At 43.2% G+C, this 26249-nt stretch overlaps 1 protein-coding gene across 2 annotated transcripts in view; it reads right to left on the bottom strand.

Moving 5' to 3' along the window:
* Positions 1-26249, bottom strand: part of LOC135552896 (calcium-binding protein 8) — a 107137-nt gene that overhangs the window by 64700 nt on the left and 16188 nt on the right. For both annotated transcript variants that reach the window (XM_064984830.1, XM_064984829.1), the window contains exons 2-4: positions 23576-23700; positions 8604-8747; positions 71-183 (exon numbers count right to left, since the gene is read on the bottom strand). In XM_064984830.1, coding sequence (XP_064840902.1) covers positions 71-183; positions 8604-8747; positions 23576-23693 — 375 coding nt within the window. In that variant the 5' untranslated portion in view covers positions 23694-23700. The remainder of the gene's footprint in view (positions 1-70; positions 184-8603; positions 8748-23575; positions 23701-26249) is intronic.

Here is a 26249-nt window from a genome sequence, read left to right as displayed (position 1 = left end):
GCTATTGCAGGCCACTGCTTGGTAAAGGAAAGGTGAGAGAAGATAGAGGTGAAAAGACAGAAGTCCTTACCTGCCAGAATATGCTGTCTATCGTGCTCCCAAGGAAGCCCTCCCTGGTTTCAGACGACAGGAGCTTGGGTCCTAGGATCGTCATGAACTCATCGAAGTCCACCTGCCCATCTCCTAAGAAACACAGTCAGACACACAGTATGACATGTCTTACTCACAAAAAAGTTTTATTTCAAATCAGTAAAAAGGACAATAACTGTATTTTATACCAAGTCTTCATTTGAGTATGTGTTCCTTCCCTTCAATACCTATTCTCCTCCCTCCTTCATCTTCCTAATTTCCCTGCAGAAGAGGTTGTGTTCTGCCCATGCAGGGCAACTCAATCTGCCCCTTCACTCGTCCTCTCCTCCCTCTGCCTGACGGGGGCGAACTCCTTAGTCACGCTGGCACTGTCACGTTTGATGCCATCGATTGTCCCTCTCTGTGCCCATGCATATGCAGAGTGGGGTCCTGCCTCATCACTGGGGACAGTCAGGCAGTGCAGCCAGTGCAGTCAGGGCCCTGAACTATTGTGATGGATGGATGAATGGCTGGATGGATGGACGGATGGATGTGATTTAAACCAAGAACACTTCCTAACAAAAGCAGCCGATGCCAGACATCATGTATTATGAGCATAACACCCCTATTTAAAGCAACAGGAGCGATTGCAATACTGAGATCTCCAACAAAGACCACAAGCTCCTAAGCAATCCACCAAGGGCATTCTGCTGAGCTGGATAACAATCTGAGGGATCGTTCTGACAGTGGAACAGATTATCAGAGCAACTCAATGAGTCCATCCATATCTTATAGAGATCAGCTGTACTGTTGCAGCTGCTGCTCAAAGAGAAAAAAATCAATGGCCATCCGTGAATGTGTCACGTGTCTCTAATTCACCTTGCTGCTCGCTTGGCAAAAACACAATAAACACCCTCAAATCCCATTCATTTGGTAATGTACCTGGCTATGGACACCTCCTCCATTTGATCACCATGATCTTTTGTGTTGCGTCTATAGACATGAAAATGAAATGAGATTGAGGCAAATTGCTTTGAATAGAACACAAATTGATGTTTTGAAAACATCTCTCACTGTAATGACAGAGATGTAATCGCAACAACAATCCAGCCAACCCTTCTTATCTTGGCCAGGGTGTCCTCATTCAGTCACAGCAAGAAAAATCAACTGACAATTTCATAGGCATCACAAATGACAAATGGTCCTCCAGTCCTCCCCCTCTACCAAACCAACAGGAACTCATACATTGATTGCTGTCACACCTCAGAGTGTACAAGCAATATCTATAACAAATATGACGGATAGGTCCTCCTAGATGTTCTAACTTGTCAAAGCAGGAGATGAAAGCAGTATATCAAGCAAACCTTCAATTTGACAGCAGGTATACTTTAATAGTAGGGGAGGATACATCGTTTCACGAATCATTCTTATCTGGAGTGGAGAGCAGTCCACAACCTTGAGCTTTCAGATATGACTTTCCAATCTTCTTGAGATCAGTCCACTACAGTTTTTCTAGCAATTCTGCCTCAAAAAACAAAAACAAAAACAAACAAACAACAAACATTTGAGTGGATAATACAAGCTAAAAAAAGAGACAATTGGGTGAAAAACGTTTTGAATATTTCTCCAATTATCCAGGGTTTTGACACATCTAATAATTCCACAGAAGGTTTATTTCCAAAACACTTTATCCAATTTTTCACATTTTTTCATCAAAAATGATTGCTTATGGTAACTTCATGTGTACCCATGTGTTATTGTTTTCAGTAATTGGAATTGCAGTAGGCATGAACATATTGTTGCTTCAGGTTTAATTGAAAAGTTTGACAGAGATTTTAGATGTGTATGAAAATGTGTTGTTAGCAAAACGCTAGCCTATTTTCATTGTTTAGCTGGAATGGAGTGTTTGTATCCTGTATATTTGACTGTGATACGTGGTTGTCTCACCTAGCTGTCTTAAGATGAATGCACTAATACTGTAAATTGCTCTGGATAAGAGCACCTGCTAAATTATTAGAATGTCACATGTACAGTTGGAAGTTTACATACACTTAGGTTGGAGTCATTAAAACTTGTTTTTCCACCACTCCACAAATGTATTGTTAACAAACTATAGTTTTGGCAAGTCGGGTAGGACATGTACTTTGTGTATGACACAAGGAATTTTTTCAACAATTGTTTACAGACACATTATTTCACCTATACTTCACTGTATCACAATTCCAGTGGGTCAGAAGTTTACATACACTAAGTTGACTGTGCCTTTAAACAGCTTGGAGAATTCCAGAAAATGATGTCATGGCTTTAAAAGCTTCTCATAGGCTAATTGACATACTTTGAGTCAATTGAAGGTGTACTTGTGGATGTATTTCAAGGCCTACCTTCAAACTCAGGGCCTCATCATGGGAAAATCTAAAGAAATCAGCCAAGACCTCAGAACAAAATGGTAGACCTCCACAAATCTGGTTCATCCTTGGGAGCAATTTCCAAATGCTTGAAGGTACCACATTCATCTGTACAAACAATAGTACGCAAGTATAAACACCATTGGACCAGCCGTCATACCGCTCAAGAAGGAGATATGTTCTGTCTCCTAGAGATGAACGTACTTTGGTGCAAAAAGTGCAAATCAATCCCAGAACAACAGCAAAGGACCTTGTGAAGATGCTGGAGGAAACAAGTACAAAAGTATCTATATCCACAGTTAAACGAGTCCTATAACGACATAACCTGAAAGGCCGCTCAGCAAGAAAGAAGCCACTGCTCCAAAGCCGCCATAAAAAAGCCAGACTACGGTTTGCAACTGCACATGGGGACAAAGATCGTACTCTTTGGAGAAACGTCCTCTGGTATGATGAAACAAAAATAAAACTGTTTGGCCATAATGACCATCGTTATGTTTGGAGGAAAAAGGGGGAGGCTTGCAAGCCGAAGAACACCATGCCAACCGTGAAGCACAGAGGTGGCAGCGTCATGTTGTGGGGATACTTTGCTGCAGGAGGTGCCCTTCACAAAATAGATGGCATCATGAGGAAGGAAAATTATATGGATGTATTGAAGCAACATCTCAAGACATCAGTTAAAGCTTGGTCGCAAATGGGTCTTCCAAATGGACAATGACCCCAAGCACACTTCCAAAGTTGTGGCAAAATGGCTTAAGGACAACAAAGTCAAGTTATTGAAGTGGCCATGACAAAGCCCTGACCTCAATCCTAAAGAAAATTTGTTGGCAGAACTGGAAATGCGTGTGTAAGCAAGGACGCCTACAAACCTGACTCAGTCACACCATCTCTGTCAGAAGAAATTTCACACAACTTGTAATCACGTGTGTTGTGTGTGTTTGTTTGTGATGTACGTATGTGTTTGTTGGCGTAAATATGTGCAACACAGTTCGTTAAGATGAAAGGGAGCAAGGGACCACAGCCAACATGTTACACATAGACAGTTTAGAGACAGATATTGCTACAATGGGACGTGTTAAGTGCTCTTCCGGTGTGTGTTTGGATAGTAGGATCCTTCATGCTTGTTTAAAGTGTAAAGTAGAGGTTGTGATATGAAAGTATGGTGCGAATGTGTGCACATTACTGTGTGCATGTAATGTACTGTATGTACATGCAAATGTGTGTGCATAATGGTGAATGAGCACTCATGTCAATGTATTTATTATGTTTGTGATTATGTAGTCATACTGTGCCTTCGGAAAGTATTCATTACCCTTGACTTTTTCCACATTTTGTTAGGTTACTGATTTATTCTAAAATTGATTACATAGTTTCCCCCCCTCATCAATCTACACACAATAGCCCATAATGACAAAATAAAAACAGGTTTTTAGATATTTTTGTAAAAGTATTACAAATAAAAACTTAAATATCACATTTACATAAGTATTCAGTCCCTTTACTCAGTACTTTGTTGAAACACCTTTGGCAGCGATTACAGCCTTGAGTCTTGGGTATGACACGACAAGCTTGGCACACCTGTATTTGGGGAGTTTGTCACATTCTTCTCTGCAGATCCTCTCAAGCTCTGTCAGGTTGGATGGCGCCGGAGGAGATGGCTGCCGTGTTACAGGCTCCTAACCAATTGTGCTATTGTGTGTGTTTGTTTGCGTTATTTGAAATGTATTTTGTACATAATGTGTCTGCCACCGTCTCTAATGACCAAAAAGAGCTTCTGGGTATCAGGACAGCGATTACTCTTTACCATCAGCTGCTACTCGCTGTTTGTTTGTTACCTATGCATAGTTACTTTGCCCCCACCTACATGTACAGATTACCTCAACTAGCCTGTGCCCCCGCACACTGCCTCAGTACCGGTGCCCCCTGTATATAGCCTCGTTATTCTATTTGTGTTACTTTTTATTATTACTTTTTATTTTAGTCTACTTGGTAAATATTTTCTTCTTCTTGAACTGCACTGTTGGTTAAGGGCTTGTAAGTAAGCATTTCACGGTAAAGTCTACTCTTGTTGTATTCGGCGCATGTGACAAATAAAGTTTGATTTGATTTTATCCAACGTCAAATCATTGGATAATAAAATGGAAATGGCTGAACGACGACATGAAAAAAAATACAGCTGGCTGGGTTTTCATTCCATCGGCAAGATAGAACAGCTGTGGCGGTCTCTGGGGTGGCAGTCTGACTTTATTTGTAAATAACAGCTGGTGCACGAAATCTGATATTAAGGAAGTCTTGAGGTTTTGCTCGCTTCAGGTAGAGTATCTCATGATAAGCTGTAGACCACACTATTTACCAAGAGAGTTTTAATCTATATTTTTCGTAGCTGTCTATTTACCACCACTGGCACTAACACGGCACCCAACGAGCTGTATAAGGCCATAAGCAAACAAGAAAATCCTCATCCAGAGGCAACGCTCCTAGTGGCTGAGGACTTTAATGCAGGGAAACTTAAATCTCTTTTACCTCGTTTCTATAAGCATGTTACATGTGCAACAAGAGGAAAAAAACTCTAGACCACCTTTACTCCACACACAGAGGCGCATACAAAGCTCTCCCTCGCCCTCCATTTGGCAAATCTGACCATAACTCTATTCCTGCTTACAAGCCAAAAGTACCAGCGACTCGCTCAATAAGGAAGTGGTCAGATGACAAAGATGCTAAGCTAGAGGACTGTTTTTCTACCACAGACTGGAATATGTTCTGGGATTCTTCAGATGGCATTGAATAGTACACCACATCAGTCACTGGCTTCATCAATAAGTGCATTGATGACGTAGTCCGCACAGTGACCGTATGTACATACCCCAACCAGAAGCCATGGATTATAGGCAACATCCACACTGAGATAAAGGATAGAGGTGCCGCTTTCAAGGAGCGGGACTCTAACCTGGATGCTCACAAGAATTCTCGCCATGCCCTCCGATGAACAATCAAACAAGCAAAGCGTCAATACAGGACTAAGATTGAATCGTACTACACCGGCGCTGATGCTCATTGGATTTGGCAGGGTTTGTAAACTATTACGGACTACAAAGGGAAGCACAGCTGCGAGCTGCTCAGTGAAACAAGCCTATGCTCACTTCGAGGCAAGCAACACTGAAGCATGCATGAGAGCATCAGCTGTTCCAGACGACTGTGTGTTCATGCTCCCCATAGCCGATGTGAGTAAGACCTTTAAACAGGTCTACATACACAAGGCTGCGGGGCCAGATGGATTACCAGAACGTGTACTCCGAGCATGCACTGACCAACTGGCAAGTGTCTTCACTGACATTTTCAACCTTATATTTGACCGAGACTGTAATATCAACATGTTTCCAGCAGACCACCATGGTCCCTGTACCCAAGTACACTAAGGTAACCTACCTAAATGACTACCGACTCGTAGCACTCACATCTGTAGCCATGAAGTGCTTTGAAATGCTGGTCATGGATCACATCAACACCATTATCCCAGAAACCCTAGACCCACTCCAATTGGCATACCTCCCCAACAGATTCACAGATGATGCAATCCCTATTGCACTCCACACTGCCCTTTCCCACCTGGACAAAAGGAGCACCTATGTGAGAATGCTATTCATTGACTATAGCTTGGACCCTGGAACTAAACACCTACCTGCAACTGGATCCTGGACTTTCTGACGGACCGCCCCCAGGTGGTAAGGGTAGGCAAAAACACATCTGCCACACTGATCCTCAACACAGGAGCCCCTCAGGGGTGCGTGCTCAGTCCCGTCCTGTACTCCCTGTTCACATTTGATTGCATGGTCAAGCATGACTCCAACACCATCATTAAGTTTGCCGGCGACACCTGATCACCAACAACGATGAGACAGCCTGTAAGGAGGAGGTCAGAGAGCTGGCCATGTGGTGCCAGGACAACAACCTCTCCCTCAATGTGATCAAGACAAAGGATATAAATATCATGGTCCAAACACACCAAGACAGTCATGAAGAGGGGACAACAACGCCTATTCCCTCTCAGGAGACTGAAAAGATTTGGCATGGGTCCTCAGATCCTCAAAAGGTTCTACAGCTGCACCATCAAGAGCATTCTGACCGGTTGTATCACCGCCAGGTATGGCAACTGCTTGGCTTCCGACCGCAAGGCTCTAGAGATGGTAGTGTGTACGGCCCAGTACATCACTGGGTCCAAGCTTCCTGCCATCCAGGACCTTTATTGCCAAAGACTCCAGCAACACTAGTCATAGACTGTTCTCTCTGCTACCACATGGCAAGCAGTACCGGAGTGCGAAGTCAAGGTCCAAAAGGCTTCTTATCAGCTTCTTCCCCTAAACCATAAGACTCATGAACAGCTAATAAAATGGCTACCTGGACTATTTGCATTGTCCCCCCACTCCATTTTTATGCTGCTTCTACTCTCTGTTTATTATCCATGCATAGTCACTTTACCTCAACCTACATGTACATATTACCTCAATTACCTCAACTAACCTGTGCCCCTGCACATTGACTCTGTACCGGTACCCCCTGTATATAGCCTCGCTACTGTTAAGATTCTTCTAAAAAACTGTTCTACTTCACTTTATTCTAATAAATACTTTCTTAACACTTATTTTTCTTTAAACTGCATTGTTGTTTAAGGGCTTGTAAATAATAATTTCACTGTAAGGTGAAACCTGTTGTATTCGGCCGATGTGACAAATACAATTTGATTTGATTTGAGAGTTGTTGAACTGCTATTTTCAGATCTCTCCAGAGATGTTCGATCGGGTTCACGTCCGGGCTCTGGATGGGCCACTCAAGGACAGTCAGAGACTTGTCCCAAAGCCACTCCTGTGTTTTATTGGCTGTGTGCTTATGGTCATCATCCTGTTGGAAGGTCAACCTTCACCCCAGTCTGAGGTTTTGAGGGCTCTGGAGCAGGTTTTCATCAAGCATCTCTCTGTACTTTGCTCAGTTCAACTTTCCCTTGATCCTGAATAGTCTCCAAGTCCCTGCTGCTGAAAAACATATCCACAGCATGAGAGTCTTTTGGGGCCTTTTGGCAAACTCCAAGCGGGCTGTCATGTGCCTTTTACTAAGGAGAGGCTTCAGCCTGGCCATTCTACCGTAAAGGCCTGATTGGTGGAGTGCTGAAGAGATGGTTGTCCTTCTGGAAAGTTCTCCCATCTCCACAGAGGAACTCTAGAGATCTGTCAGAGTGACCATCGGGTTCTTGGTCATCTCCCTGACCAAGGCCCCCCCCAATTGCTCAGTTTTGCCAGGCGTCCAGGTCTAGGAAGAGTCTTGGTGGTTCCAAACTTTTTCCATTTAAGAATGATGGAGGACACTGTGTTCTTAGGGACCTTCAATGCTGCAGACATTTTTTGGTACCCTTCCCCAGATCTGTGCCTAACAAAATCTGGTCTATGGTCAATTCCTTTGACCTCATGGCTTGGTTTTTGCTCTGACATGCACTGTCAACTGTGGGACCTTATATAGACAGGTGTGTCCCTTTCCAAATTATGTTAAATCATTTGAATTTACTACAGGGGGACTCCAATCAAATTGTAGAAACATCTTTAAGGATGATCAATGGAAACCGAATGTACATGAGCTCAATTCTCATAGCTAAGAGTTTGAATACTTATGTAAATAAGGCATTTGTGTTTTGTATTTGTAATACATTTGCTCAAATTTCAAAAAACGTTTTTCGTTTTGTCATTATGTGTATTGTGTGTAGACTGAGGAGGATTTTTATTTTATCAATTTTAGAATTAAGGCTGTAAAGTAACAAAATGTAGAAAAAGTAAAGGGGTCTGAATACTTTCTAAAGGAACTGTATGTAGGAACATGTGTATGAATGTGTAAAAAAGGAGGAGCGGGATCTATTTATGTATATGTGTGTTTCTGACAGTGTGTATATGACCATGTCTTTGTGAAGGCGTGATCGTGGTGTGTAAACAGGAGGGAAGGGATCTCTTAATTTTTAAATATGTATGTGTGCATCTAACAGAGTGGGTACCTGTCTCTCACTGGACTCGAACATGGGAACTTCTGTTGCATGTGCAACTGCATGTGTCTGTGTACTGTAAATGTGTGAAATGGGTACTGAAGGTGACTCACCATCCATGTCTAGTCTCTGCATGATGATGGCCAGCTCCACCTCACTGGGCATGTATCCCAGGGACCTCATGGCCATACCCAGCTCCTGCTTGGAGATGAACCCGTTCCCATCCCGGTCCAGCACTCTGAATGCCTCCCGGATCTCTGTCAACACAAGGAGGAGAGGAGAGGATACACCATGGTTAGGAATTATTTTAACTCTGTGCCTTATATCAAGAACATTGCAAATGACATCTGCAATAACCTGCAGGCAACTTAGATGGTGGTGACAAATAAGCTTGCTCTGTGTGTACGCCAAGCCGCTGTACTGTGTCAGTTTGAAAGATACCCATCAGTGTCAAGCCTAAAAGTCAGCAGGCTCCTCTCTGCTTTCATGAATTAATATTTTATTAGTGTGTCTACAGGGAAAATTGGGCTTATGGCAGGGAGGCAGTGAGCAGGGAGAGCGAGACAGAGAACTGGAGAGAGAAATAGAGAGAGGGGGGGTAGAAGGAAAGAGAGAGAGGGGAAAGAGAGAGATGATGCGAGATTGTAAGAGAGAGAGAGAGGCAGCCAAGGATGTTTAAAAAAAAATCAAATCAAATTTTATTGGTCACATACACATGGTTAACAGATGTTATTGCGAGTTTAGTGAAATGTTTGTGCTTCTAGTTCCAACAGTGCAGTAATATCTAACAAGTAATCTACCAATTCCACAACAACTACCTAATACACACAAATCAAATTAAAGGAATGGAATAACAATATATACATATAAATATATGGATAAGCAATGACCGAGCGGCATAGGCAAGATGCAATAGATGGTATAAAATACAGTATATACATATGAGATTATTAATGCAAGATATGTAAACAGTATTAAAGTGGCCTTATTAAAGTGACTAGTGATCCATTTATTAAAGTGGCCAATGATTTCAAGTCTGTATGTAGGCAGCATGTAGGCAGCATGTTAGCGATGGCTATTTAACAGTCTGATGGCCTTGAGATAGCTTCTATTTTTCAGTCTCTCGGTCCCAGCTTTGATGCACCTGTACCGACCTCGCCTTCTGGATGGTAGCAGCGTGAACAGGCAGTGGCTCGGGTGGTTGTTGTCCTTGATAACCTTTTTGGCATTACTGTGACATTTGGTTTTTGGTATTTGTTTTTTTATTAGGATCCCCATTAGTTGTTACAAAAGCAGAAGCTACTCTTCCTGGGGTCTACACAAAACAAGAAACATGACATAATACAGAACATCAATAGACAAGAACAGCTCAAGAACAGAACTACATCATATTTTTTAAAGGCACACATAGCCTACATATCAATGTACAGTCTATACACACAAACTATCTAGGTCAAATAGGGGAGAGGCGTTGTGCCGTGAGGTGTTGCCATATCTGTTTTTTAAAACCAGGTTTGCTGTTTATTTGAGCAATATGAGATGGATGGAAGATCCATGCAATAAGGGCTCTATATGATACTCTACGCTTTCTTGAATTTGTTATGGATTTGGGGACTGTGAAAAGACCCCTGGTGGCATGTCTGATGGGGTAATTGTGTGTGTCAGAGCTGTGCGTAAGTTGACTATGCAAACAATTTGGGATTTCCAACACGTTTGTTCTAATGTTTCTTTTAAAAAGAAGAAGTGATGCAGTCAGTCTCACCTCAACTCTTAGCCAAGAGAGACTGGTACGCATAGTATTTATATCAGCCCTCTGATTACAATGAAAAGCAAAATGTGCCGCTCTGTTCTGGGCCAGCTGCAGGTCATTGGTAAAATTCCAGTGGCAGGTCATTGGTAAAAATAGAAAAGAGTAGAGGGCCTAGAGACTGCCCTGCGGTACGCCACACTTTACATGTTTGACATTAGAGAAGCTTCCATTAAAGAAAACCCTTTGAGTTCTATTAGATAGATAGCTCTGAATCCACAATATGGCAGAGGTTGAAAAGCCATAACACATATGTTTTTTCAACAACAGCTTATGGTAAATAATATCAAAAGCTGCAATGAAATCTAACAGTACCCTTCCACAATCTTCTTATTATCAATTTATTTAAACCAATCATCAGTTATTTGTGTTAGTGCAGTACATGTTGAGTGCCCTTCTCTATAAGCATGCTGAAAGTCTGCTGTTAATTTGTTTACAGAGAAATAGCACTGTATTTGGTCAAACACAATTTTTTCCAACAGTTTGCTAAGAACTGGCAGCAAGCTTATAGGTCTGCTGTTAGAACCAGTAAAGGCCACTTTACCACTCTTGGGTAGCGGAATTACTTTGGCTTCCTTCCAGGCCTAAGGACAAAGACTTTCCTCTAGTCTCAGATGAAAATAGGACAGATAGGAGTGGATATAGTCAACTACCATCCTCAGTAGCTTTCCATCTAAGTTCTCAATGCCAGGAGGTTTGTCATTATCTCCCACACTAAATTTACAAAATTTAAACTTGCAATGCTTTTCACTTAATTATTCATTTTTTATGCATGAATACAATTGCTCACTGTTCATTGTTGGCGTTTCCTGCTTAAGTTTGCCCACTTTGCCAATGACGTAATCATTCAAATTATTGGCAACATTGGCAATGATTTTGTGATGCCATCAGCCATCTGATTCGATGAAAGATGGAGTTAAATTTGTCTTTCTGCCCATAATTTAATTTAAACTACTCCAAAGTATATCATTGATCTTGGCTTCATAATACAGCCAGTCAGATGTGCAGCCATACTTAATAGCCACTCCTTTTCCCCATCTCTTTCAACCATACATTTTTTCAATTCCTCATCAATCCATGGTGACTTAACAGTTCTAACAGTCAGTTACTTAACAGGTGCATGTTTATCAATAATTGGAAGAAGCAATTTCATGAATTCATCAAGTGCAGCATCTGGATGATCCTCATTAATCACATCAGAACAACAAATATTTTTAACATCATCCACATAAGAGTCACAGCAAAATCTTTTGTATGATCTCTTATACACTATTTTAGGCCCAGCTGTTGGAACTTTCCTGGATATAGTAAGTATATTGTAATCACTGCATCCAATGGGTACGGATAAAGCTTTAGAACAAAGTTCTACAGTATTAGTAAAACTGTGATAGATACATGTGGATGATCTTGTTCCTATAGTGTTTGTAAACACCCTGGTAGGTTGATTAGTAACCTGAACCAGATTACAGGCACTGGTTACAGTAAGAAGCATCCTCTTGAGTGGACAGCTTGATGAAAACCAGTCAATATTCAGGTCCCCAGAAAAGTTGACCTCTTTGTTTACATCACATACACTATCAAGTATTTCACACATATTATTTAGACACTGACCAACCACAACACTTCAATAACACTTGACATAAGATCTTCTCTAAGCATTACAGGGATATGGCTCTGAATATATATAGCAACACCTACCCCATAAGCATTTCTGTCTCTTCTATAGATGTTACATCCTTGTATTGCTACTACTGTCTCATCAAATTAATTATATATTAGAAATGGCTAATATATGAATGTTCTGATGTTAGCAAGTTATTGATTTCATTAACCTTATTTCTAAGGCTACATATATTAATATGGGCTATTTTCAGCCCTTTCCTGGGTAGCTTATCAGAGATGGACATAATACTGAAAAGAGCAAACAAAGCAAGAGAAAAAATATATACTTTCAGCAGTCCATAGATTAATTGGTGTGTGTGTGCTGTGGGGTTGAAGCCACAAACCTATAGGCTTGGCTCTCTCTCATCCCTTCCAGGCTTCTGGGAGGGAGGGTGGACAATGAGCCTGTCATAGCGGATGTAAGCGATGTCCTCACACGCTCTGGCAGCTTTCATGGCTGGGATCAGTTCTTTCCTCACTGGCGAACAGCTTCAGGATAGTCCTTGCTGAGTAAGATATACGTTCCTCACAAGTTCTTGGCTCTTTCCAGAACAGCTATCTTGTCCTTGAACCTTAGAAACTTGACCACTATCGGCATTGAGCCTATCACCTGGGCTGGTGGTGGGTATTCTATTCCTGTGGGCGTGCTCCACCTCAATCTTTTTGTGGTCCATCTTCAATATTTCAGAGATCATTTCCCTCACCTTGTCCTCAGACTCCGTCCAGGTCTCATGTGGAGATTCTGCAAATCCGTCCACAATCATGTTGTTCTGCCTTGATTGTCCCTCGAGATTTATCCGTCATTGTTATCATGGATTCACACACTGAACTGATGTCCTCTCTCAATGACTTACAGATTGCTGTGATCTTGCCGTTCTCCTGTTTCAACTCAGCTTGATATGCAGCGAGCTAGCAGCTAGCAAATACCTCCTCAGACCCATCCTTGGTCAGCAAGATCACTGAACAGAGACTAGCACTCACAGCAACTGATGCCAACTGCATCACGGAGTCCAAACTAAGAAGTTAGATAGCTACCAAGAACTTTCCAACACACTTTCAAACAAAGAACTTTTCAAAACAACAAAACCGAGCCCTCACTCACAGGGAGTACAGGAGGGGGCTGAGCATGCACCTTTGTGAGGCCCCAGTGTTGATGTTCAGCGAAGTGGGGATGTTGTTTCCTATCTTCACCACCTGGTGGCAACCCGTCAGGAAGTCCAGGACCCAATTGCACAGGGCGAGGTTGAGACCCAGGGCCTCAAGCTTAATGATGAGCTTGGAGGGTACTATGGTGTTGAATGCTGAGCTGTAATCAATGAACAACATTCTTACACAGGTATTCCTCTTGTCCAGATAGGGCAGTGTGATGGCGATTGCATTGTCTGTGGAACTATTGGGGCGGTATGCAAATTGAAGTGGGTCTAGTGTGACAGGTAAGGTGGAGGTGATATGATCCTTGACCAGTCTCTCAAAGCACTTCATGATGACAGAAGTGAATGCCATGGGGCGATAGTCATTTAGTTCAGTTACCTTTGGCTTCTTGGGTACAGGAACAATAGTGACCATCTTAAAGCATGTAATAGAGATGGAATGTCAGATCTCTAAAGAACACTATGATTGCATGGTATGCTTCAGCACACAGCTGAAAACTGAATAGTTTGAGGCTGGGTACTACTGGAATACATACAGTGGGGCAAACAAGTATTTAGTCAGCCACCAATTGTGCAAGTTCTCCCACTTAAAAATATGAGAAAGGCCTGTAATTTTCATCATAGGTGCACTTCAACTATGACATCCACAATGAGAGAAAAAAATCCTGAAAATCACATTGTAGGATTTTTAATGAATTTATTTGCAAATTATGGTGGAAAATAAGTATCTGGTCAATAACAAAAGTGTATCTCAATACTTTGTTATATACCCTTTGTTGGCAATGACAAAACGTTTTCTGTAAGTCTTCACAAGGTTTTCACACACTGTTGCTGGTATTTTGGCCCATTCCTCCATGCAGATCTCCTTTTGGGGCTGTTGTTGGGCAACACGGACTTTCAACTCCCTCCAAAGATTTTCTATGGGGTTGAGATCTGGAGACTGGCTAGGCCACTCCAGGACCTTGAAATGCTTCTTACGAAGCCACTCCTTCGTTGCCCGGGCGGTGTGTTTGGGATCATTGCCATGCTGAAAGACCCAGCCACGTTTCATCTTCAATGCCCTTGCTGATGGAAGGAGGTGTTGACTCAAAATCTCACGATACATGGCCCCATTCATTCTTTCCTTTACACGGATCAGTCGTCCTGGTCCCTTTGCAGAAAAACCGCCCCAAAGCATGATGTTTCCACCCCCCATGCTTCACAGTAGGTATGGTGTTCTTTGGATGCAACTCAGCATTCTTTGTCCTTCAAACACGACGAGTTGAGTTTTTACCAAAAAAGTGACATTCTCCCAATCTTCTTCTGGATCATCCAAATGCTCTCTAGCAAACTTCAGACGGGTTTGGACATGTACTGGCTTAAGCAGAGGGACACGTCTGGCACTGCAGGATTTGAGTCCCTGGCGGCGTAGTGTGTTACTGATGGTAGGCTTTGTTACTTTGGTCCCAGCTCTCTGCAGGTTATTCACTAGGTCACCCGTGGGGTTCTGGGATTTTTGCTCACCGTTCTTGTGATCATTTTGACCCCACGGGGTGAGATCTTGCGTGGAGCCCCAGAACGAGGGAGATTATCAGTGGTCTTGTATGTCTTCCATTTCCTAATAATTGCTCCCACAGTTGATTTCTTCAAATCAAGCTGCTTACCTATTGCAGATCCAGTCTTCCCAGCCTGGTGCAGGTCTACAATTTTGTTTCTGGTGTCCTTTGACAGCTCTTTGGTCTTGGCCATAGTGGAGTTAGGAGTGTGACTGTTTGAGGTTGTCGACAGGTGTCTTTTATACAAATAACAAGTCTGTGAGAGCCAGACATCTTGCTTGTTTGTAGGTGACCAAATACTTATTTTCCACCATAATTTGCAAATAAATTCATTAAAAATCATACAATGTGATTTTCTGGAGAGAAAAAAAATCTAATTTTGTCTGTCATAGTTGAAGTGTACCTATGATGAAAATTACAGGCCTCTCTCATCTTTTTAAGTGGGAGAACTTGCACAATTGGTGGCTGACTAAATACTTTTTTGCCCCACTTTAGATTTAATTCACCAGGACTAGTGGCCTTGCAGCAATGCAACAATGTATTAGACAGGACTGCCCCTCACCCAAGACATAGGCTAACTCAAACATGAATTAATTCCAAACGTGTCCCAGACATGGGATAGAATGTCATACACTTGGGAATACATGTGCTAACATGAAAATGAATCTTACGAGTCCAGTCTTGAAAAGACCATGTCAATAAACAAAACATCGTAGTGGTAGAGTTCTTCAAAGAAACCAAGAAGGAGCAAACAACAGGTTAACTGATACTTATTGTAGTCTAAAGATAACCTAAGTGTGAAGTAAAGTTTCATGCTAGAGGAGGCCTGCCCATGCTGCCAATCTTTAGCCTATCCTTGGTCAATCACCTGTCAAGCATGTGCTGAGAAGCTGTCATTTATTCATATCCAGTCAGGATTAGTAAGAGTGATTTGGAGCTCTGAGCTGCAAGGAGGACAATGGTGTGTAAATGTCATGTTTTTTTCTCTGTATTTAAATCACCTCGTAAAGTCTGAAATGATATTTCGGATCATAAAAGCACTCCGATGTTACAGAGGGTTCAGGTTAGTTGTTGTACTAGCCTCTGAAAAGTATTTTGTCCTTCCCTGCTTCCCAAAACATCTGGCCCGAGCAAACACTCAGCCATTATCATTCATAAGAGTACAAAAGCTTGTTCTAACAAGAGACACTCGTTTTAGCAATGTGTTTGTGAAAGAGAACACACACACAGCACAACAAAACAGAGAAAAACACAAGCACATCAAAGGTGTATGGATTTATTTTGGTACATTGAAATTAGCACCTCATGAATAAACCCACCAGGAGGATCACAGCAGAACAGAACAGTGAGTGACTCAGGCCTTTGTAGAGTAGGTTCCTGTGTGAGGGCTCGGGCCCATTTGAACACCAACAACATTCAGACCATGGGTCGTATATTCATACAGCTCTCTCCCGCTTTTTCTCTATTTCATGCACAACTGCTCCCATATCAATCATGTGCTCTGATGCTCTGAAAACCAAAGCTTTACAGGGGAGAATAATTTAACATCCTGTATGACAAAATAATACCAAAGGAACAGGAATACCCACGGAAAATGTCAGATGGAGAAATGAATCAGAGTAAAAAAGACTTCAATTTAGAGTCACTTTAACAGCACCCTGCATTGCAATCTCGGCCAAGTGCATCAGAACTCATGTTCAGTAGGGCACACCATAGTAAAACTTTTTACAACGTAAAACTTCAATATTTGTTTTAATTGGACAACTTCAAGTTGTACCTGTACTATCCACCAAGTCACTTGGCTCTGTCATAACCTCACATGGTCTCTCCTATCATTGCTATGCAGACGACACACAATTAATCTTCTCCTTTCCCCCTTCTGATGACCAGGTGGCGAATCGCATCTCTGCATGTCTGGCAGACATATCAGTGTGGATGACGGATCACCACCTCAAGCTGAACCTCGGCAAGACGGAGCTGCTCTTCCTCCCGGGGAAGGACTGCCCGTTCCATTATCTCGCCATCACGGTTGACAACTCCATTGTGTCCTCCTCCCAGAGCGCTAAGAACCTTGGCGTGATCCTGGACAACACCCTGTCGTTCTCAACTAACATCAAGGCGGTGGCCCGTTCCTGTAGGTTCATGCTCTACAACATCCGCAGAGTACGACCCTGCCTCACACAGGAAGCGTCGCAGGTCCTAATCCAGGCACTTGTCATCTCCCGTCTGGATTACTGCAACTCGCTGTTGGCTGGGCTCCCTGCCTGTGCCATTAAACCCCTACAACTCATCCAGAACGCCGCAGCCCGTCTGGTGTTCAACCTTCCCAAGTTCTCTCACGTCACCCCGCTCCTCCGCTCTCTCCACTGGCTTCCAGTTGAAGCTCGCATCCGCTACAAGACCATGGTGCTTGCCTACGGAGCTGTGAGGGGAACGGCACCGCAGTACCTCCAGGCTCTGATCAGGCCCTACACCCAAACAAGGGCACTGCGTTCATCCACCTCTGGCCTGCTCGCCTCCCTACCACTGAGGAAGTACAGTTCCCGCTCAGCCCAGTCAAAACTGTTCGCTGCTCTGGCCCCCCAATGGTGGAACAAACTCCCTCACGACGCCAGGACAGCGGAGTCAATCACCACCTTTCGGAGACACCTGAAACCCCACCTCTTCAAGGAATACCTAGGATAGGATAAAGTACTCCTTCTCACCCCCCCCTTAAATGATTTAGATGCACTATTGTAAAGTGGCTGTTCCACTGGATGTCATAAGGTGAATTCACCAATTTGTAAGTCGCTCTGGATAAGAGCGTCTGCCAAATGACTTAAATGTAAATGTCATGTAAAAGCTCCTGGTTAGAAAATAGTGTTAAAAATAGTGTCTCCCTACTGAATGCTACTTATCCCTACTTTCTCAGTGTATCAAATGTGTGTTATGTGCTTTGTGATATGAAGTTAGTGCTGTCAGTGCTATATGTGTCTATAAATTACAATATCATATCCACATCTTGCCTGACCTTTCAGACACAGCAGCAGAAGCAGTAGCAGCACAGATCGGCCTCGACGGAGGCAAGACTACCTGGTACACAAAGCTCTCTACCCACACCAACATCTATTCTACATGCTGCAGCGCTCAGAGCACTACACACACACACACATACCAACCACACACAAATCAAACAGTCCAAAACATGCAAGTAGAATAAGACACAAAAGGAAACTACATCCCCTCCAACAGGCTGAGAGGTTAACAATGTGTACCTGTACTAAAGCTGACTGATGACAACGTGCTGTATGCAGTGAGTCAGCTAGTTCAACGCAGTACAGTAACATTGTTTCACTTTAATGGCCATAGATAAAGACACTTACAGGTAGCTACACCACATTTCCTCAGTAAATATCCCCATGGTAGAAATGGTGAACATGGTTGAAATGGTAGCTGCCTGTGTATAGTACTATGGATAAATTAATAAGCCAAGGAGATGATTGCTAATCATTACTCTAGTGTAGTGTGTTACAGTGCATTTGGAAAGTTTTCAGGCCCGTTCTCTTTTTCCACATTCTGTTACGTTACACTCCCGATTGGCGCAGCAGTCCAAGGCACTGCATCTCAGTGCAAGAGGCGTCACTACAATCTCTGGTTCGAATCCAGGCTGTATTGGCCTAGCGTCGTCCGGGTTTAGCTGGGGTAGGCCATCATTATAAATAAGAATTTGTTCTTAACTGATTTGCCTAGTTAAATAAAGGTTAACATTTTTTGAAATAAATATTCTAAAATGGATTAGATAGTTTTTTCCCTCATTAATCGACACAAAATACCCCATAATGGCAAAGCAAAAACAGGTTTTTAGAAATATTTGCAAATGTTCTGAAAATAAAAAACAGAAATACCTTATTTACATAAGTATTCAGACCCTTTACTCAGTACTTTGCTGAAGCACCTTTGGCGGCAATTACAGCCTTGAGTATTCTTAGGTATGATGCTACAAGCGTGGCACACCTGTATTTGGGGAGTTTCTCCCATTCTTCTCTGCAGATCCCCTCAAGCTCTGTCAGGTTGGACGTGGAGCATTGCTGCACATCTATTTTCACGTCTCTCCAGAGATATTCGATCAGGTTCAAGTCTGGTCTCTGGCTGGGCCACTCAAGGACATTCAGAGACTTGTCCCGAAGCCACTCCTGCGTTGTCTTGGCTGTGTGCTTTAGGTTTGTTGTCCTGTTGGAAGGTGAACCTTTGCGACAGTCTGAGGTCCAGAGTGCTCTGGAGAAGGTTTTCATCAAAGATCTCTCTCTGGTTTGCCCCGCTCCTCTTTCCCTCCATCCTGAATAGTCTCCCATTCCTTGAAGCTGAAAAACATCTCCACAGCGTGATGCTGCCACCACCATGCTTCACTGTAGGGATGGTGCCAGGTTTCCACTAGACATGACACTTGGTATTCAGGCCAAAGAGTTCAATCTTGGCTTCATCAGACCAGAGAATCTTGTTTCTCATGGTCTGAGAGTGTTAAGGTGCCTTTAGGTGCCAAACTCCAAGCAATCTCAATTTTAGAATTATAAAAAACGTGTCTCTTACTAAGGAGTGGCTTCCTTCTCATATCAAATCAAATTTATTTGTCACATACACATGGTTAGCAGATGTTAATGTGAGTGTAGCGAAATGCTTGTGCTTCTAGTTCCGACAATGCAGTAATAACCAACGAGTAATCTCACCTAACAATTCCAAAACTACTACCTTATACACACAAGTGTAAAGGGATAAAGAATATGTACATAAAGATATTAATGAGTGATGGTACAGAACGGCATAGGCAAGATGCAGTAGATGGTATCGAGTACAGTATATACATACGGGATGAGTAATGTAGGGTATGTAAACAAAGTGGCATAGTTTAAAGTGGCTAGTGATACATGTATTACATAAAGATGCATTAGATGATATAGGGTACAGTATATACATATACATATGAGATGAATAATGTAGGGTATGTAAACATTATATTAAGTAACATTGTTTAAAGTGGCTAGTGATATATTTTACATCAATTTCCATCAATTCCCATTATTAAAGTGGCTGGAGTTGAGTCAGTGTGTTGGCAGCAGCCACTCAATGTTAGTGGGGGCTGTTTAACAGTCTGATGGCCTTGAGATAGAAGCTGTTTTTCAGTCTCTCGGTCCCTGCTTTGATGCACCTGTACTGACCTCGCCTTCTGGATGATAGTGGGGTGAACAGGCAGTGGCTCGGGTGGTTGTTGTCCTTGATGATCTTTATGGCCATCCTGTGGTGTAGGTGTCCTGGAGGGCAGGTAATTTGCCTTCGGTGATGCGTTGTGCAGACCTCACTACCCTCTGGAGAGCCTTACGGTTGTGGGCGGAGCAGTTGCCGTACCAGGCGGTGATACAGCCCGACAGGATGCTCTCGATTGTGCATCTGTAGAAGTTTGTGAGTGCTTTTGATGACAAGCCAAATTTCTTCAGCCTCCTGAGGTTGAAGAGGCGCTGCTGCGTCTTCTTCACGATGCTGTCTGTGTGGGTGGACCAATTCACTTTGTCTGTGATGTGTACGCCGAGGAACTTACTACCCTCTCCACTACTGTCCCATCGATGTGGATATGGGGGTGCTCTCTCTGCTGTTTCGTGAAGTCCACAATCATCTCCTTAGTTTTGTTGACGTTGAGTGTGAGGTTATTTTCCTGACACCAAACTCCGAGGGCCCTCACCTCCTCCCTGTAGGCCGTCTCGTCGTTGTTGGTAATCAAGCCTACCACTGTAGTGTCATCCGCAAACTTGATGATTGTGTTGGAGGCGTGCATGGCCACGCAGTCTTGGGTGAACAGGGAGTACAGGAGAGGGCTCAGAACGCACCCTTGTGGGACCCCAGTGTTGAGGATCAGCGGGGTGGAGATGTTGTTACCTACCCTCACCACCTGGGGGCGGCCCGTCAGGAAGTCCAGTACCCAGTTGCACAGGGCGGGGTCGAGACCCAGGGTCTCGAGCTTGATGACAAGTTTGGAGGGTACAATGGTGTTAAATGTTGAGCTGTAGTCGATGAACAGCATTCTCACATAGGTATTCCTCTTGTCCAGATGGGTTAGGGAAGTGTGCAGTGTGGTTGAGATTTCATCGTCTGTGGACCTATTTGGGCGGTAAGCAAATTGGAGTGGGTCTAGGGTGTCAGGTAGGGTGGAGGTGGTCCTTGACTAGTCTCTCAAAGCACTTCATGATGACGGAAGTGAGTGCTACGGGGCGGTAGTCATTTAGCTCAGTTACCTTAACTTTGGGAACAGGAACGATGGTGGCGCTCTTGAAGCATGTGGGAACAGCAGACTGGGATAAGGATTGATTGAATATGTCCGTAAACACACCAGCCAGCTGGTCTGCGCATGCTCTGAGTGCGCGGCTTGGGATGCCGTCTGGGCTTGCAGCCTTGCGAGGGTTAACACGTTTAAATGTTTTTCTCACGTCGGCTGTAGTGAAGGAGAGTCCACATGTTTTGGTTGCGGGCCGTGTCAGTGGCACTATATTGGCCTCAAAGCGGGAAAAAAAGTCATTTAGTCTGCCTGGGAGCAAGCCATCCTGGTCTGTGACAGGGCTGGTTTTCTTTTTGTAATCCGTGATTGACTGTAGACCCTGCCACATACCTCTTGTGTCTGAGCCATTGAATTGCGACTCTACTTTGTCTCTATACTGACGCTTAGCTTGTTTGATTGCCTTGTGGAGGGAATAGCTACACTGTTTGTATTCGGTCATGTTTCCGGTCACCTTGCCCTGGTTAAAAGCAGTGGTTTGCACTTTCAGTTTCATGCGAATGCTGCCATCAATCCACGGTTTCTGGTGTGGGAATGTTTTAGTCGTTGCTATGGCAACGACATCTTCAATGCACTTTCTAATGAACTCACTCACCGAATCAGCGTATTCGTCAATGTTGTTGTTGGACGCAGTGCGGAACATATCCCAATCCACGTGATGGAAGCAGTCTTGGAGCGTGGAATCAGATTGGTCGGACCAGCGTTAAACAGAGCGCGGGAGCTTCTTGTTTTAGCTTCGGTCTGTAGGCAGGGAGCAACAAAATGGAGTCGTGGTCAGTTTTTCCGAAAGGAGGGCGGGGGAGGGCCTTATATGCATTGCGGAAGTTACAATAGCAATGATCCAAGGTTTTACCAGCCCTGGTTGCACAATCGATATGCTGATACAATTTAGGGAGTCTTGTTTTCAGATTAAACTTCCAGCTACAATGAATGCAGCCTCAGGATATGTGGTTTCCAGTTTACATAGAGTCAAATAAAGTTCGTTCAGAGCCATCGATGTGTCTGCTTGGGGGGGAATATATACGGCTGTGATTATAGTCGAAGAGAATTCCCTTGGTAGATAATGCTGTCGACATTTGATTGTGAGGAATTCTAAATCAGGTGAACAGAAGGACTTGAGTTCCTGTATGTTGTTGTGACCACACCACGTCTCGTTAACCATAAGGCATACACTCCCGCCCCTCTTCTGGCCACTCTACCATAAAGGCCTGATTGGGTGGAGTGCTGCAGAGATGGTTGTCCTTCTGGAAGGTTCTCCCATCTCCACAGAGGAACTCTGAGAGCTCTGTCAGAGTGACCATCGGATTCTTCTCCCCTGATTGCTCAGTTTGGCCGGGCGGCCAGCTATAGGAAGAGACTTGGCTTTTTCAAACTTCTTCCATATAAGAATGATGAAAGCCACTGTGTTATTGGGGACCTTCAATGATCCAGGAATGTTTTGGTACATTTCCCCAGATCTGTGCCTCGACATAATCCTATCTCAGAGCTCTACGGACAATTCCTTCGAACTCATGGCTTGGTTTTTGCTCTGACATGCACTGTCAACTGTGGGACCTTATGTAGACAGTTGTGTGCCTGATCATGTCCAATCAATTGAATTTACCAAAGGTGGACTCCAAAGGCACACAACACAAGGTCCATTTCAAGTCTCATAGCAAAGGGTCTGAATATATTTCTATTTTTTATTTTTAATACATTTGCCCAAATTTCTAAAAACCTGTTTTCGCTTTGTCATTATGAAGTATTGTTTGTACAATATATATTTGATCAATTTTAGAATAAGGCTGTAACGTAACAAAATACCAAATAAAAAATGCTGATGATGATTTCTGTATTTTGAAAGTTACATATCTTGACAACAGGATTGCTGACAAGCAAAACATTCTGGGACTATTTCAACAATGGACAATTGAAACAAATACCAAAATATATCATTGTCTCTTTAGGGTGGAATTTAGGGTGGAATTTTCCTTTAATGTGGCATCATTTTATTAATACAGTATTTATGGTATGAGAGCAGCTAGTGTAGTTAATCCACCCCTCCACTATGAGCACTGTGATGATGTTGTTGTTTCCAGCAGAGGATAGAATAATATCGATCAGGCCTGGGCTGGGTTCCACCGCCGGGCTAGCCAGTGGGGTGATTAGTTTCAGAACAACGTACACACACACACAAGATAAAAGCATTCATAAACACAGACTCAGCTACTTCCTCTAATTAATGCCAAGAGAGAGCAAGAGCCCATAAATCAAATTCTACTTGTGCGATAAGTGATAAGAAAATTCATAGTCATAGTTTATAAAGCCAATGCTTTGTTGGCTCCAGCAACAGGGGCAAACAGTGTTTGTAAATAAATGTTTTGACTGGTCCAACCTCTGTGATTCATGGCTCAGAATACGGTCTTACTACTTATCCCATATATAGCCTACTATTTATCCTGCCCAATTCAAACACACAAACCCCGGCCTAAACGCAATCTCTCTCTATAACCTTCACCAGCCAAATCCACAGTCCCAGTCATAATCTCTATCCCCTCTCACCAGAAACAACCAAGCCCAACCCAACCAAACCAAACCAAGCCCAAACCAACCAAGCCCCAGTAGTACCAGGCCAAGCCATGAGGAGACTCACCATCTAGCTCCTCCACAGAGATGCTGGCTAGCTGGTCACTGTCATTGTCCTCAGATAGAGAGTGACTCAGGTAGTTCCCCTTGTACAGCAGTCCTGCCGTCACATGGTGGAACGGCATCTTGTCCCTGAATGAGAGAGAAAGGGTGGACTGATTAGTTTAGGATCAGTGAGATCTGAACATGACAGAGAGAGAGAGAGCAATCAGGGGAGTGATTGAAAAAGCTTCTTCCACTTTCTCCAACGCACAAGTGGTTATCTCCACCCTGCTACCACAAAAATACTTTCACCCTGCCACCATACAGCGGGTGAATGCAAGCATTTCGCGAGACTGTGTCTCAAAACCTAATGTATACCCACCACTCCACCCTGGCTTTACAACCAGGTCTACCTCTACAAGGCAGCAATCTCAGTTTTTGCTAGGACCCTGAAGGACATCACCCTCAACCGTAGCCCCAGCACCTCACACAGGAGCAACAGAGCAACGTACACCCCGCCCAGACCAGCGAGACGCCCTCCCAGACCTGCAAGACCCCTCCCAAAGGACCTGCATCGAGAGAACCCACACCAAGAGGACCTACACCCAGACCACAGCATCACCAGCCACACCCCAAACAACTAAGACCACCTCAAGCAACGCTGGCCACAGCCTATATAGGCCCCCCCATTTCAGACCTAGGCCCCTTCTGCCCACCTCATGCCCCCCGTCCCTGTGGCAAGGACCTCAACATGACAGCAAGACATATGCCCAAGCCATGAGAAGAGCAACAGGCCTAACCCCAACTATTTCACCCACCCAAGCCACATCCTGCAACCTAAGAGGTATGTATCAGATGCTCAACATGCTCTGCTCACACCTACTTTGATGGTCCGGCCCTAAACCACACAAAAACAACACTAGACACTATGGAACACAAAGCTTTTACTATCACATCCTGGAATATACAAGGTCTGAGTTCATCTTCATTTGGCCTAAAGATCAGGAACCCAGACTTCATCAAAGAAATTGGAAATACAGACATTGTCATCCTACAAGAAACATGGTATAAAGGAGACGGACCCACTGGTTGCCCTCTAGGTTACAGAGAGCTCGTAGTCCCATCCACCAAACTACCAGGTGTGAAACAGGGAAGAGACACAGGGGGGATGCTAATTTGATAAAGAGCAGACAACCCACTCTGTTGAATTAGTCAAAACAGGAACATTTTACATCTGTCTCGAAATTAATAAGGATATTATCTCAACAGAGAATTTTTTTATTGTGTGCTACCTACGTCCCCCCAATAAAATCCCCATACTTTAACGATGACAGCTTCTCCATCCTAAAGGGGGAGATCAACAATTTCCAGGCTCAGGGACAAATGGATTGATAAAGAATGCAAAAACCTAAGAAAGAAATTGAGAAACCTATCCAACCAAAAATATAGAGATCCTGTGTCACACCCTGACCATAGTTTGCTTTGTATGTTTCTATTTTGTTAGGTCAGGGTGTGATCTGAGTGGGCATTCTATGTTACATGTCTAGTTTGCCTATTTCTATGTTTGGCCTGATATGGTTCTCAATCAGGTGTCAGTCATTGTCTCTGTTTAGGAACCATATTTAGGTAGCCTGTTTGGTGTTGGGTTTTGTGGGTGATTGTTTCTGTCGCTGTGTTTGCACCAGATAGGGCTGTTTAGGTTTTCGCACGTTTATTGTTTTGTTAGTCTATTCATGTATAGTTTTCTTCATTAAAGAACCATGAATAGAAACCACGCTGCATTTTGGTCCGCCTCTCCTTCACCACAAGAAAACCGTTACATCCTGAAACACCTGAGCCTACGCCTTCACTATGGTGAATCACTGAAACAATACTGAAATACACTACGGAAAAAGAAGGACCAGCACACCAGCTCAATGTAATTGAAGAATCCATACAAATCTAACCATTTCTGGGAAAATTTGAAAACTTTTCATGTTTTTGTTTGTTTAGAGTTATCTATCCAAAACAGAGATGTATGGATAAACCACTTCTACAATCTTTTTGGCTCTATAACAAAGAAAAAACAGCAAAAGCATATACATGATCAAATACAAATCTTAGAGAATCAACTTTTTAAGGACTACCAGAACCTACTGTATTCTCCAATTACATTGAATGAACTACAGGACAAAATACAAACCCTCCAACCCAAAAAGACCTGTGGGGTTGATGGTATAAATGATAAAATATACTGACCACAAATTCCAATTGGCTATACTTAAACTCTTTAACATCATCCTCCACTCTGGCATCTTCCCCAATATTTGGAACCAAGGACTGATCACCCCAAAACAAATTTGATCACAATAACTACCGCGGGATATGCATCAACAGCAACCTTAGGAAAATCCTCTGCATTATCATTAACAGCAGACTCATACATTTCCTCAGCAAAAACAAACTACTGAGCAAATGTCAAATTGTCTTTTTACCAAATTACCGTACAACAGACCACATATTTACCCTGCACACCCTAATTGACAAACAAACCAAAACAAAGACAAACAAAGACATTTTTTTTTTCAAAAAAGCTTTTGTCTCAATTTGGTTTGAGGGTCTGCTACACAAATTGATGGAAAATGGTGTTGGGGGAAAACATACGACATAAAATCCATGTACACAAACACGTTTGTGGTTAAAATGAGCAAAAAACACAT

The sequence above is a fragment of the Oncorhynchus masou genome, chromosome 13 (assembly GCF_036934945.1).
Source record: "Oncorhynchus masou masou isolate Uvic2021 chromosome 13, UVic_Omas_1.1, whole genome shotgun sequence".
Lineage (NCBI taxonomy): Eukaryota > Metazoa > Chordata > Actinopteri > Salmoniformes > Salmonidae > Oncorhynchus > Oncorhynchus masou.
This window is presented reverse-complemented; position numbering and strand designations above follow the sequence as displayed.